Source organism: Coccomyxa subellipsoidea, assembly GCF_000258705.1.
Source record: "Coccomyxa subellipsoidea C-169, whole genome shotgun sequence".
In the NCBI taxonomy this organism is placed as follows: Eukaryota; Viridiplantae; Chlorophyta; class Trebouxiophyceae; family Coccomyxaceae; genus Coccomyxa; species Coccomyxa subellipsoidea.
Genome location: NW_005178042.1, coordinates 3489347 through 3503304, shown reverse-complemented (window position 1 = coordinate 3503304; position 13958 = coordinate 3489347). Strand labels below are relative to the sequence as shown.

The 13958-nt window shown below is 52.1% G+C and overlaps 4 protein-coding genes across 4 annotated transcripts; 2 read left to right on the top strand and 2 right to left on the bottom strand.

Annotated features, from left to right (window-relative positions):
• Positions 1-601: 601 nt before the first annotated feature.
• On the top strand, positions 602-2452 carry COCSUDRAFT_55713 (hypothetical protein; the record flags this gene model as incomplete). Its single annotated transcript, XM_005652215.1, has 4 exons — positions 602-611; positions 1278-1447; positions 1723-1876; positions 2379-2452. 4 exons carry the CDS (start codon positions 602-604, stop codon positions 2450-2452), a joined length of 408 nt encoding a protein of 135 aa, XP_005652272.1.
• Positions 2453-3054: 602 nt separating this feature from the next.
• COCSUDRAFT_55712 (hypothetical protein) lies at positions 3055-5723 on the bottom strand (the record flags this gene model as incomplete). Its single annotated transcript, XM_005652214.1, has 6 exons — positions 3055-3147; positions 3636-3749; positions 4337-4483; positions 4766-4978; positions 5205-5291; positions 5631-5723. The coding sequence occupies 6 exons, from the start codon at positions 5721-5723 to the stop codon at positions 3055-3057; spliced, it is 747 nt and encodes a 248-aa protein (XP_005652271.1).
• A 427-nt stretch (positions 5724-6150) lies between these two features.
• COCSUDRAFT_55711 (hypothetical protein) lies at positions 6151-8412 on the top strand (the record flags this gene model as incomplete). The annotated part of the gene is made up of 5 exons (XM_005652213.1): positions 6151-6171; positions 6805-7031; positions 7357-7592; positions 7894-8029; positions 8274-8412. The coding sequence occupies 5 exons, from the start codon at positions 6151-6153 to the stop codon at positions 8410-8412; spliced, it is 759 nt and encodes a 252-aa protein (XP_005652270.1).
• A 759-nt stretch (positions 8413-9171) lies between these two features.
• On the bottom strand, positions 9172-13876 carry COCSUDRAFT_34952 (DEAD-domain-containing protein; the record flags this gene model as incomplete). Its single annotated transcript, XM_005652212.1, has 12 exons — positions 9172-9182; positions 9721-9780; positions 10066-10195; positions 10394-10633; positions 11051-11173; positions 11380-11576; positions 11921-12015; positions 12198-12295; positions 12554-12726; positions 12936-13170; positions 13409-13473; positions 13828-13876. 12 exons carry the CDS (start codon positions 13874-13876, stop codon positions 9172-9174), a joined length of 1476 nt encoding a protein of 491 aa, XP_005652269.1.
• Between the last annotated feature and the right edge of the window lie 82 nt (positions 13877-13958).

Genomic DNA, 13958 nt, shown 5'->3' with positions numbered 1-13958 from the left:
CCGTGCTAATTCATTTTTGCCTTGTACACTACAGCATCCTAGTGATACCATGCGTTGCCATATTGTACGCGTAGCAAGAGATTTTCTTCAAGCAACACATTGAAGCTGGAATTTGCCAGTCATTGTGCTGAGGTGAAAGACCTGCAGCTGTACAAGTATGCCGTTGCCGTTTGACACAAGCCAGTTTTTAAAAAATTGCCTGTTGCCATTGGGTTTTGTTGGGATGTCAAATACATTGCCTTGGGTTTTAGAAGCCGGTTGTTGCTTGCCTTAGAATCCATTTTGATGAATGAACTTTTGTGGCTTGCTAGCAGTGTTGACCTGCGAAGGTCATGCATGCAATTGCAAGATTGAAGTCTGAAAGTGCTTTCCATCCAGTTGCTGCAGCTGTAACAATTAAAATTCAATCTCTTCACTCATCTTTAGAACTCATGAGATGACCCCTTCTGCAGCTGTATACGCACATGGGGCACGTAAATATGCATGCTTGCACGCCGGCGCCTGGTGCCGCTCCGTGCGCGGCTCGCGACGAGCTTGACAGAAATATCCTAGGATCTTTGACAGGGCGGCAATGCGCTGCGGCATGCCACACTGCACGCAAATGCTCGCAGGTGCAGGAACTTCAGACCATGCAGCTAGAGTCGGTAATGTATTGTCAGGATCTGAGAGATCCCAGGATCTGCTCTGCTCTCAGAAGGGAGGGAACTTTGATGACGTCAGCATCCGGCTGTACGCAGCTTCTTCCTTTTTCCCAAGAGGTGTATCCTGACGGAGTCTCTTACCAAAGCATTCGGTATTTTAAATCTCCGCATTCCAGAAGAAGGCTGTGGCTGTAAAGATCCGAGAAACACGCGTACTGTAGCCCAACACGGTTCGGCGGGAGACAGCAAAGGCGTAATCTGTTCTACTATGAAGCTGTGTTGCATCTTGTTAAGCGTCTTCTTAAGTTCGGGATTCATTATCTCCGGTACGCACCGCCAGCATGTTGTGTATAGCAGTCATTCTATCATTGATCTGAATAATCCAGCCTGACATACATGTAGTCTGCGTGTCCCGAGGCAGAATGATCCTAATGAAAGACAGGATGTGTAAGAAACATGCTATGTTTCTATTCTTCATTTTGGGCGGTTTGGGGCTCCTTCGGTGCTCAAGGCGACGCTAAGTCTGCTACATCTTGTGATATAGGATTGCCTGGAGTCCTCTGCTCCGCTGTGCTAAACATGTGCACGACGTATTCACTCACATATTCAGTACCCCTGAAGGTCTGTCATACGCAGAGGCCGGACGCAGTCTACTGGGGCAGTGCCCGCATGCAACCAGTGCCAAGTACACATGCACTGCATCTGCCGGAGATGTGGCGCCCTTCACTGTATGCCTGAACCTCTGCCCCAGCTCCAGCCCAGACCCCTGCTCCCCTTGCGGCAACCCAGCCGTCACCTGCTCAGAGGTGCCCACACTGCCCCACCATCCGATCACTTCTGCGCTTGCAAATGCAACCAAGCCTCTTATTTCATCTGAGCAAGGAGAAGGACAATTCTTACTTCTGATCGCAGTCACACACCCTCTGCAGGATCCCTCTATGCCATTCACCTGTCATTCAACCGATCGATATTGATGAGCAGTGGTCAATCAGCACAAGATTGCTCTGCAGAGATCATTGAGGTTGTATCGGCCTCCAAAAAGTGCCAATCCTTGACTGATTGCGGCTGTGGACCATCACAGGTTCTGGCTCAGAGGAGTGGCAGTCGTCCGGTGGCGTTCACTGCCACCCTCAGAAACTACCAGTACGGTGACATCTGCTTTGCCGCTGCACCACCGCTAGGCCAGACCACTCAGGAGAGCGGCGGCGGCGGCCTGCCAGCCGTTGCAAACCCAGGTAATTTATTTTTTCCCAACTTAGATATTTTGATCAATGCCATTTCAGTCAAGAGTCAGCCCAGAGCGTCTCACGGTGAGACAGGGCCAGTGACTAAGACGAGACCAATGACTATCCGGGACGTTCTGCTAAGTACCTGCCCTGAGCGTTAAGCCTAGAATTGCCCAGCCTGCCAGCGGCTGGGATCTCTAACGCCAGATCATCACGTTGAAGAAGACCGCGCTGATATTCTCTTTTGTACCTGTTTAATATCTGTACTCCTCCCGCATTTTGAAGTTCTTTGCCACAATCCCACAACTCTTCTCTCTCGTTTTGATGACTAGCGTTTTCCTTTACAATGTGCGCCTGCATCTATGGATCTTCAATGGGATCAATGACATTTGTCTCTTTACGTGATGTGCTGTGGGGTGAAGCCAGATTCTAAGTGCCTGATTGCCTATGTAGATAGCAGTATATAGATAGCAGTAAGCCAGCAAGCATCATGTATTTATTTCGCCCGCAGGCCCGGCCAGCGGACCTGCTCCTGTCTATGCTGGGATTGCCCCTGCTCCAGCGCCGACTCCATATGGGCGCTGATGGTTTTTTTTAATTTCTAGCTGGAATTTTCTTATAACCGTTCACATTCTGTTCGATGCTTTCATGATGATTTCATGCTTATACAGTAGAGGCAAGATTGCACACAAGCGTCTTCTCTCGCGCCTTAAAGAGTGTAATCGAAGCATACTCACGCTCCCTAAAGGCCAGATACTAATAGCATTGGTACGTAAATGCAGAGGGGGTGCTATGCATGGGATTTGTCGTGCAATATCGCATTAACGCATTTACTTGCAGAATACAGACGTGCTACGGTGCTCAATCGTGCAAAATCGCACAAGATTGAGCACCAATTATCGTGTACAGTAGAGCTCAAGCACTTTCTCTGCAGACATGCGCGTGCACACTGACCGCCTCTTTAGGTATTCATCTCGTCCATGCATGTTCGCCATGCTCTTGCAGCATGCAGGCCAAACCTCTGGTCAAGAACCCTGCTGAGTAAATCCCAACTGACCGTAGACGCAATCCTCCTTGATACACAACATCTATCATTCGCAGCTTGTTTTCCTTTCAGGACACACACATAGGGTGTGTTTTTCCAGTGACTTTATAGATTTGGCCCGCCATTTGCTTGCTGCAGCACTTCACTGGGCGAAAGTGGCTCGTGCCTCTTCCATTGCATCCTCTGCTGCCGCATTGTCCGTTGCATACAGCACCCTCTCAATGAAGGGCACCAGCTGCACAGGGCATTACAGGCGTCACAACTCAGCTGAAAGGGCTCCCACATAATCTGCAACGCTCTCTCTTCAGCATGCTGCGCACAACAACTATGCGAGCCCCCACCTTGGAAAATAATAATAATATTATTATTATTACACGCTTTACCTGCCAAAAGGCAAGGTACGTCCTGCAGACAAGCTGCAGTTAAAGGCTGCCACAATCCTACCCCTTGTTGGACTCGCCAGATCCAAACAACACCCAATCAACCGTGGGCACGGTGCTCAGTATTTATACCGCCCCCCGCCAGCCGGGGCCTTGGAAAATGGCACCACTAAAAAGCCTCCTTTGTCAAATGTAATTTCTGTGAGTGACATCTTTGTCCAGGGTGCCTTGGCCGGACCATCAAAGATCTACCAACAAGCAATCCTTGTTGATATTGGTCGCTGCATGCAGGCACAATGTGAAGTGCTGCAAGGAGTGTGTAAGGAAAGGGAACAGCGCTCACCGGTTGGTTTTTGATTTCGTCCATCTGGCAGAGCACCTCGATGTCGCGCAGCTTGGCAAAGTAGAACTCCCTCTCCTCCAGATGCGTCGCCGCTGTCACCTGCAGCTCCGACAGCTGCATACACCACCACCGCAGACCCTCCGATTACATGCAGTCCTCTGGAGAGATTATATGCCTTTCACCAAAATCCACATGATGCAGCCGGTGGTAGAGTATTAGATTCTGAAGGATACAAACAGCCGTAAGCAGGCATGCGTGCTCTGGGCACCTTCAGAGAGAAGGGTCAAATGGTTGTGCTCCAGTGCCAAATAAAGGGTGCAAGAGCTTGCTGAAAGGTTTGTACTTGTTTATGCCCTTCTCAAGAAAGGCCACAGCAACACCTGCGCACGCTGCGAGGACAGATTCCTGCATGAAAAAAGCAACAGGAGGAGTGTGGAAGGGATTACTAGTCCCTGCACCAGGAAATTGTTGATTAGAGTGGTACAAGGCACTGGCTTGAACAACCCGTAGTCTCTTATCTTCATCTATTTGTGAATTTACTGTTGTTTCAGAAGCTCCCCAGCCTCTGTCTTTGCAGTTCAATATACATTTGGGCAGGCCATAAGGAGGTTGTCCCCTTTTTTTTAGGTCCTCCTCTAGATTGGGCGGACTAATAAAGTTGTGTGGTGGTGCATGCGTGCCTGTTCCGTGAGCTCCTGCACCAGGCTGCTGTCATGTCCATTGCTGCGCTGCCGGAGGGCGGCGGCCGCCTTGCTGCCGGCCGTGCTGCCGGTCGACTGCGCGTGCAGATTCTCCTTCGGCACTGCCGGCCTCCGCATGTCCGCACCCCGGCCCATCGGCGTCGACACCTGCACACAGCAGTCATCCCAGGCTCTTGCAGCAGACTTGAGGGACGCCAGGTGTTGCTGCAGTGTTTATCCTTTCCGTAGCAAAGAAACCACAATGCTGAGGTTCGCTGTGAGTAGGAGCCAGGACACTTTTGTGAGCAGGGAAACTCCGTGCCGGCAGCTTTGCATCAGGCAATGGCCCAAGGCCCGTTCCGGCTTTGCATGACAGCATCAACCCGCAAAGATTGAGTGAGTATGGCGAGTACACATTTGAAGCTGTGGGGGCAAGGTTGTTCAGCCCACCTGGGGCTCTGTGGGACGGCGGGAGATGGCTTGACTAGCAGGCTTGAGGCCGGCGCCTTTGGGTGCGCCTGACTTGGCATGGCTGCGACGGCTGACGGCGTCGTAGTTCAGGTGCTGGCTTCCCAGGCGCGAGTCCCAGTAGGCCTTGAACCACTGCATGAACTCCATGTTGTCCAGTGGCCGCCCCTTCACCAGCTTGTTCACATCCACAGGCTGCGTAAGGCAAACACAATCTTATGTTGTCAGCATACTGTTGACCCATTTGAAAACGACACATGTGCGGAGCATGCATCAGTCATGATGACTGTCGCATCGGACCCCTGCACGACAGCCCAGCTTGGATGGTGTTCAGAAGGTAATAATGAAGAGTAGCGAGAGGGTCTGAGCGGCGTCTTTCTGTATCTTGGAAAGGATCTGTGTCAAGGCAGAGTGCGCTCACCTTGTCCACCCCAAGCTTGAGTAAAGCTGCTTGGAGGACCTTGTAGTTGTTCACTGCGTCGTACTCGGTCTTGGCATTGTAGTCCACCTGCACATTAGTGGAGTCAGGGCAGTTCATGCTCGACATAATTTGTCTATTGGTCCTATGGCAGGTCATCACAGGACTTGGGGACGCGCAAAATTTCAATGATTTTGGCATCGGTAGTGTATGTCAGTCGTTTACCTTGCTCATGTTTATTGTCCCAGGATGAAGAGCATCTATAAGCTGGCACGCCACTGCTCCTGAGCTCGTCTATGTCAACAGAAGAGGGAAAGTAAGGATCGTTCTTGGTACTCCAAGAAACAAATCTTGACTTTAGATGATTGCGATGATGCTTATTTCATGTTGCTTCCACCAAAACTTCACATTCCTCAACCCTCTGCGGACCTGCTCAATCTTCGTGATGTTCAGGTCCAAAGTTGAATTGATCCATTGCAAAAGATCCTTCTTGCTCACGAAGTAAGTGCCATCCTGTGCCATGCTCGCGATTGTCCCGAGACCAGCAAGGTTTGAAACACTATAACAAGATGATGGGCTGCTGACTCCCCGGAATGAAGACCTTGTGCAGTGAACCTATTAAAACAGTGTCAGCACTTCTGTAATGTTCTTGATGAAGTAAGAAATGACAAGTCTTCCAGAAATATCTCTCGAGCGACCAGATGAAATTCCAAATGACTTCAAAAGATTAGATACTGCCCTCTGCATGCTTCTGGGTTCCGGACTTTGCCACGAAAGCAGGGCAAAGGACTCGAGGAGAGCACAGTTGGCATCAAGGAACCTGTGACTTACTTCAATAAATGTTACTCCTACAAACGAGATGCACTTCTGGATCGCTGCTGACAATATCGATCTAGCAAACGCGCACAACCAATAGAGATGCCAGCGTGATAGCCTTCAAGTGCAGGCCATGCAATCCCCACAGCAATTTGTATGCTCGGGAATGCAGTCTTGTTTTCATTCCAGAGTCATAGGTCGCACTCTGAGCCAGGAGCCTTGCTCCTGCACTAAGCTTGTCCTGCGAAAGCGATCGCAATTATGTAGTCCATGGCGTTTGAGACAAATGAAAGGAAGTCAGCGACATTCGCATACAGTCAGAGACAACTGTTCACGAGGTGAGCGTTTCCAGTGCCGCGATCAAGTTAGGATCCTCATCCTGCATAAGCTAGTGAGTAGCTCATAGTGGCTGTGCAAGAGCAGCAACCTTGTGTACAAGGTCGCAATCTCAATCCCTGTTGCCAGAATAGAGCTCGACATCCTGTATTGGTGCTGACCAAAGATCTCCACCTTCACAGAAATTGCAAATCTGTAGGGCTTGGAGTCTGCCCAACAGTATGTCAGCAGAAACAGGATAAGAGCACTGCCTCCCAGCTGAGCAAAGATCGTCTCATTATCTTGACGTCAAGTGAGAACTGCTACCGTACCTGACTTGCCCACTCAATTGTATGCATGCCAATTCAGTTTTACGGCTCACCGGCAACACTGTCATTGAGGCACTTGTGTCTGTCTGCATGCAGCAATCCTGTTGACTGGACTGGCGTTGGGAATTGCATCATTGAATCAGGAGGATATAGCTGATGCAATCTATGGCGACGGCGTCACCAGTGGTTTGGGCAGCCTTCAAACTGCGAGTGGGCTTGGATTGGGGGATTTGGCGGCCGGGGGCCTGTGGGCTGTGGCGCTGTATTTCTGCAGCCCTCTGCAGCTGCTGCTGCTGTTCCTGGGCCGCATAGAGACCGAGCGCCCCTCTGACTGGGTCCTCCGCCAGCTTGGCCGGCTGACAGGCCAGAGGTGAGCTGCCGTGGGAATCGAGGCTTTTTAGTTCAGCAGCACATGTTGATGGCTCCTCAGGTTCCTTGGCAAGGCCCTGCACTTGGAGCTTGGGCCCCTGTGCCAATCAGCATCAGTAATATGGTAGCTGTTATGATCTGGACCTCACAGATGCGGAATATGGGAAAAAGTTCACAATGAGTGGACTTGACAGCATGTCTTAGGGTGTAAGACCTCTTGCTAAGGTGCAAGCTTGTCTGCAGGCAAACTTTGCATGTGGCAGGAACAGCATTTTATGTTAAGATGAACAAGGGCAAGACGTAAGCTTTTTTGCATTTGTCGGCAGGGTGGAGGACCCAGCATACAGCGCACCGCTGCTCATCCGAGTGCCCACAGTGCTGCTCTTTGCAGCGAGCGGCGCAGCAGTGGCGTGGGCCTTTCAGGCGGGGCTGGGGGATGGCACTTGGAGCATCTCCACTGGAATTGGCGCCTGCATGGCGGCTGCTGTGTATGAAGTCGGGCGGCCGGATCGGCTCAATCCGGAAGAGGCAGTGGAGCTTGAGAGTCAGTGGCAGGAATTTGGTGAGCATGCTTACACACTGTGCTGTCCAAGGATATATGCCGTCATGACACGCTATAGCAAGATTGAATGCAGCCAAGTCTGGATCATGCACTCATGCAGTTTCTTTCGCTGTCAGTGCTGATTGTGTTGTCCAGAGCCCCATCAGCCTTTGTGATCCCAGAGGTTCTCACCACAAAGGCTGCAGTGCCATGGAGAAATACGATCAGCACAGCAGCAGGGCAGCACACCTCGTGATATCATCAGATTTACGTTGTTGGATGCTGAGGCTCACAGCCTGACTCTGATGGCTTGTGCATGCAGCGCGATTTGCGGATGCAAGGCTACAGCGCAGCGGCCGCTGCCACGAAAGCGAAATCAGGGCAGCGCTCAAAGTGGAGGTCAGAAGGTTTCGCAGCCCCGACAGCCTCAGCAGTTCTGCTCTGCGTGACATGATCAGGTGCGCACAGGGGATAAGTCTCATACCAAACATCTTTCAATGTTATTCAATTTAGGTGGTTGCTTAGGGAGGAGGCAAAACAAATGTGGTGCAGCCAGCTGTGGCTGCTGATGATGTTTGTATTTGCTCCCTGGCGCTTGCGCTGCCATGATGTCTGCATTCCTCTTATCTAAAATGCAAAAGAGCGTTGAACAGCAGACAAATATAGGGACTCCAACGAGTGTCTGTTTGTCCGGCTGTGCAGGAATTGGCATCCAAATGCAGAGAGGACGGCGTCTGGGTACTATAAGAACCTGGCATTGCGGCAGAGGGTTGACCCTTTCACAGGGGAAATGACAGGAAGCGCTGCAGCAGTTGGAACGTCCAAGAGTGAAATTGCATGAAGCACCAGAATGTCTAATTGTTTATGCACTAATATTGGAAGAGATGCCCTGTAGACCTGCCACATCATGGTCTTGAAAGGAACACAGGTGCTAAAGCACATCATATTACAATTGTAACTTTCAACTTGTGCGCTACCTGTACAAAATTTCGCGCAAGCACTTGCGCAGTTTTCTCTGATCACGGCTGCGAGATGATGCCTATCACTGTAAAAGAGCTGCATCAACATCATCTAGGTGCACAGCGCCTTGCATCAAAGGTTGCCACCCTCTATATTCCCCTGAACCCTGGTGCGTCACAGCAGAATGATCTTATTTCGATCCTATACACTTTGTACCATAGGATCACATGTTCTGGGTCAACCTTGGGTAATCAGCTATGCATACAAGACCAGTGGCGTGCAGAATTGCAGGAATCTTCTAAAGACATCCTAAGTTGCTACTCACTTGAGCAGACAGGACACACATCTGCAAAACTGTTTTCTTGAGCTGTGATTTGAGAGGATCACCTGTGACAGCGTTGACGTGAGTACAGCTTCTTCCTAAGCAAGATCGTTTACCCAGACTAAAATTGACTATGTTTCTGCGAGTCCTGCCACACTATGCTTGGAAATATGCATGAATTGGCCGGTGTGTTGAGCATGCTGCTGTGTTTACATCCATCTATGCCCAGCCGCCCTTCTGGGCACCGCCAGAGGGGGCAATGGTTTCCCATCCACCACCGGTGCCGTTGCTGCTGGGGTTACCTGCACACAGGAATCCTCAATCATATGCTGCCCAACGATAGTGACATTCCTTTTGTTCTATGCTGTCCCGAGCAAGAAAGTCACTAATACGACTTGCTTTGTGCCCACCACTGCTGACCTGTCAACCAGCAGAAAGACAAGGTAGTTTTGGCAGACTCTGGCAGAGATGTGGTCGAGATCAAGTAGCAGCACCTGCAGGAGCGCCCCAGCCTCCATCGTCCTGCACAGTGTTGCCGCCACCTCCACCTTGTGTACCATCCCCTGCAATAGCAAAATCACAGCGTCTCGCCACAAAGACTTGCAGGGATTGGATGTGCATCCGCACTGCGGAACCTTCTCTATAACAATGCACCAAACCTTTGTTGGAGGGTGATAGATGCCTGACGGGGCCTCAATAGCAAGGGTGCAAGATCTATGTCATCATGCCGCCACTGCAGCAAGGGGGGTCAGAGCTAGAGTCACTTTAGTAGAGTGCGTGATATGCTCGACATCAGGGCACAATGGACAGTACCTGCAGAAGAGCCCCAGGTTAGGTCCTCCTGGCCTCCCCCGCCGCCGTAGCCACCGTCGCCGCCGCCATAGCCAGTGTCGCCGCCACGCCCATAGTCTCCTGATATCACAAATTCTCATTTCACACATGCCTTCCTAGCCCACCAATGAAAGCAATGCCAGTCAGCTGACTAAAATAGCCCCCAGACTGCAGACTGCAGTCTGCAGAGAACTCGCGCTTGCAAAGATCCAGGGATCAATATTTTGCCCCTGGTCAGGGATGCCCTGGGTTCTCTGCCCATGTCAAAGAAGCATGCATGGACTTTGCCCCTGGCTGCTGCAACCAACCTCCAGGGGCACCCTGAAATTAAGTGACATCCTATCAATGAAAAGCCACAAGATTGACATAGAGCGATCTTACCGCCGCCGCCGCGGCTGTGGCCCTCGCGGACGTCGCGGCCCCCAAAGCCGCGGCGGGCCGGTGGCGTCGAGTACGGGCCGGCCGCCTTGGCCTCCTCCACCAGGAACTCTGGCACCTCCTGATTGGTCTCCTGCACAGTCAACCACTCCCACATATTGCACATGTGGACAAGCCTGCGCATGCATGCCCGAGCTTCCATGAGAGTAAAAAGTGGGGGCTGGCTGGAGGGCGCAAGCCGAGATGTAATTGCCCAGAGATCATGCTCAAAGTGCCCCTGCAAATGGATGAGTGCTGCTTACAAATGGGGAAGATCAAAGTGTCTGGGTACCTTGAGCAGGTCGACGAGGGCCTGGGCGAGGTTGCTGTCCTTGCCGGGGCTGAAGAAGGCGGTCGTAATGCCCTTCTTGCCGGCGCGGCCCGTGCGGCCGATGCGGTGGACGTACGACTCGATGTCGCGCGGCAGATCATAATTGATGACATGCGTCACGTGGGGAATGTCCAGGCCGCGCGAGGCCACATCGGTCGCCACCAGGATCGGCTTGGCTCCGCAGCGGAACTGCTCCAGCGACTGCATGCATGTGCATCGGCTTTGCAGGCTCGGTAGCAGTATAAGGCCGTATAGAAGGCCCCAGGCTGGCGGGGGGCAGTATAAAAACTGCTCCGGGTGACTGGGTCTTGCTCGGATCTTGCAAGTCCATCAATGGGTAGGATATGTGGCAGGCTTCACATGCAGCTTGTCTGCAGACGCACCTTGCCTATGGCAGGAAAAGCATGTACTAATAATAATAATGATATTAGAAGGATTACAAGAGCACTCTGGACGTTCCCAAGCGGTTCAAGCCCATTCCAAGCTCCATTACCCATTTGGAGCCGAGGAGGGGTACGGGTAAGCTCAGAGTGCTCTTGCTTGCAGCGGTGTCCTCTGTTTTGCGCACCATCAGTCATTTCATTGATGAAAGCATGTTGGGGTGTGGGACAGACTCACATATTCGCGCTCCTCCTGGGAAAGGTCGCCGTGGATGGTGGTGGCGGGAAACTTGTTCTGGACGAGGAAGTGCTCCAGCCTGTCAGCCCACACCTTTGTCTCTACGAACACCAGCGTCAAACCCTGCACATGCGCATTGCACCGTATTGGAGTATCTGAGCATCTTTCATACTTTAAGCACTGATGACTTTTGAAAGTGAAAGTCATCGGAGACAGGGCAATATGGCATGCATGCCAAGCATTAGACACAGGTTAAAAATGGCCGGCAATAGCAGCTTGAGGCCAACTGGCAGGCAACAGCAACAGCAATTCAAGGCCATGCAGCTCACCGGCACAGCGCGGACAAGGCTAACGAGCAGCTTCTGCTTGTCGCCGGGCTCGACCTCCTCAAAGTGCTGGATGATGAGGTTGGTGGAGGAGCCCACGCGGCCTACGGCCAGGAACAGGTAGTTGGACATGAAGTCGGCCGCCAGCTCCTGGATCTCCTTGGGGAAGGTTGCGCTGAACATCAGCGTCTGCCGCGATCCTGCGCTCACATGCATGCTCTGTCTCAATCTGGGGAATTGCAACCCGCTTTTGGAAAGTCAACAGGTCCTTGAAACGGTGCAGTACAGCTGTTTCTCTTTTATCAAGCAGCTCATACTGCTTTGCAATTGATACATGTGCCTCTCAGATACCAGCTGTGCCATGCATGCATTTGTCTGCACAGAGTTTGCGAAGGACAACGACTCCACCTTTTGACATCGCCCTGCAAACTCACCCTTCAATGTAAGCAGCTCCGCTTACTCTGCAGCAAATGCTCTACGCACAAATGCATGCATGGCACAGCCGTTCTGGGCTGTCACATGTGTCAGGCTGTCAGCGGCTGACCTGGCTTGGGCATGTCCGTGGCATCCACGATGGAGCGTATCTGCGGCTCGAATCCCATGTCCAGCATGCGGTCTGCCTCGTCCAGCACCAGGTACCTGTAGTGATGCATCATGCATGCCACATCAGCAATTCTCACTTCCACAAGTAAGACATTCTGGGATTCATCATCCAAAACCAGACCTAGTTGTCGAGGATGCTGGAAACGGCCCTACTTAGCAGCAGGACAAGCAATGGGACTGCAATGCATTTCAGCAGAACAGGATCTTGAGAGCAGTACTTGGTGCGCGATAGCGAGACGCGGCCCCGCTCTATGAAGCTTGACAGCCGCCCCGGTGTTGCAACCAGGATGTCTACGCCGCGCTCCAGCTGGCGGATCTGCATCAACCAAAACAGCTCAGGAGTCATTATTTCTGGGATTGAAGACTGCTGACCTCGGGCTAGCAGGGTATCAGGACATCAAAGCAAGCCCTTGGAAACTGTGCACGGACTGATGAAGCTAGCAGAATGCATGGAGCAGTCGCTGCACTGGTGCATGCAGTTGCAAGCGGGAAGCTGTTGCGCTGCAGCGGTATATGCATGCATATGTGTACAAGCCACCATGGAATGCAACTGTGCACTCATGATACTGCGCACCTGGTCGAGAACGGGGGCACCGCCATAGACAACGACTGGGCGCAGGCCCGTCTGGTAGGTGAACTTGCGGGACTCCTCATAGATCTGGTTGGTCAGCTCGCGCGTGGGGCCCATGATGAGCGCCTTGGGGTACACCCTCCTGCTGTATCCTGACTTGGTCGCCGCGAAATCTTCTGGCAGGCATGACACACAGCCGTCAGGACACGGATTTCCATAATTTTCATCCGCTTTTAAAAATGCAGTGAAGACTCTTAACTGAAGAGCTGCGTTGCTACCTGCCGTGGCGCATGTAGTTGACTGCAAGATACCTCACACATGCCTGGCAGATCTAGCCCTTGCTGCATGGAGAAGGGGTGCCAAGGAAGGGAGGGTGGGGATGAACCTGAGTTGAGAATGAGGGAGATGATGGGGAAGCAGAAGGCAGCTGTCTTGCCGGAGCCGGTCTGCGCGCAGGCCATCAGGTCTCGCCCAGCCAGGCCGATGGGGATCGCGTACTTCTGCACAGGCGTCGGCTTCTTGTAGCGGCAGCGCACCACGTTCGCAGCCACGCTCTTCTCCAGATCTGCGCCGCTGAAAGTCGTGATTGGCTGGGGCGCCTTGTCTCCGGTCACCTTCACCTGAAGCAAATAGACATGCACGTGCTCAGAACAATGGTCTTGACTTGTGAGGTCAGACATCCCGCAGTATGTTGGCGTGCTCTCATCTGGCCCACACGAGTGAAAGTGTGATGTCAACAGGATGCTTCCTCTGGAGCACAAGGAAGCCTCAGCACCAGTTCAGCCATGCTCCAGGTGACATGAGAAGTGGCTCCATTATTTCTGATGCGTTTGTGCAATAGCAGAGCGCAATGTTTACCGGGATATGTTCATAGGCATCAAAGTTGATGGCTGGCTGGCTGGAGTCCTTTTCGAATATGACGTCTTGCTCATGGCGTCGCTTCTCGTTCTCTTCAAAGGGATCTACGTCATCGCTGGCAGTTCCCCAGGCACCACCTACGAAAACAAAGAATTTTGTGAGAATGAGAACGTAGACGGCGCTTTCAGCCGGATAGGGGATTCTGCATATCAACGTAGAAGTTCATGAGGGCTAACCGGCAGGATGGAGCAAGCTACTCTGCCAACCCAGAAATGTAGACGCACGATCAAACGCATCATCAATGCACATTATAGTGAATTTTCTCACTGGTGTCAGCATTGCTTATCGACTCCACCAAGGGCAATGCAGTGCATGAGGTGGCAATAAGTCTGTTGCCCAGGATGGGATCCGTCACACACCTTTCGGCTTTGGAACTGTGAGCCGCTCCTTTCGGTCCTGCGGATTCATAGGCTCCCCAAATTTGTCGCCCGTAGGTCCGCTATATAGGCCGCCGCTGTAGCTGGCTCCTTCTTCAAAGCGACGGTGATCA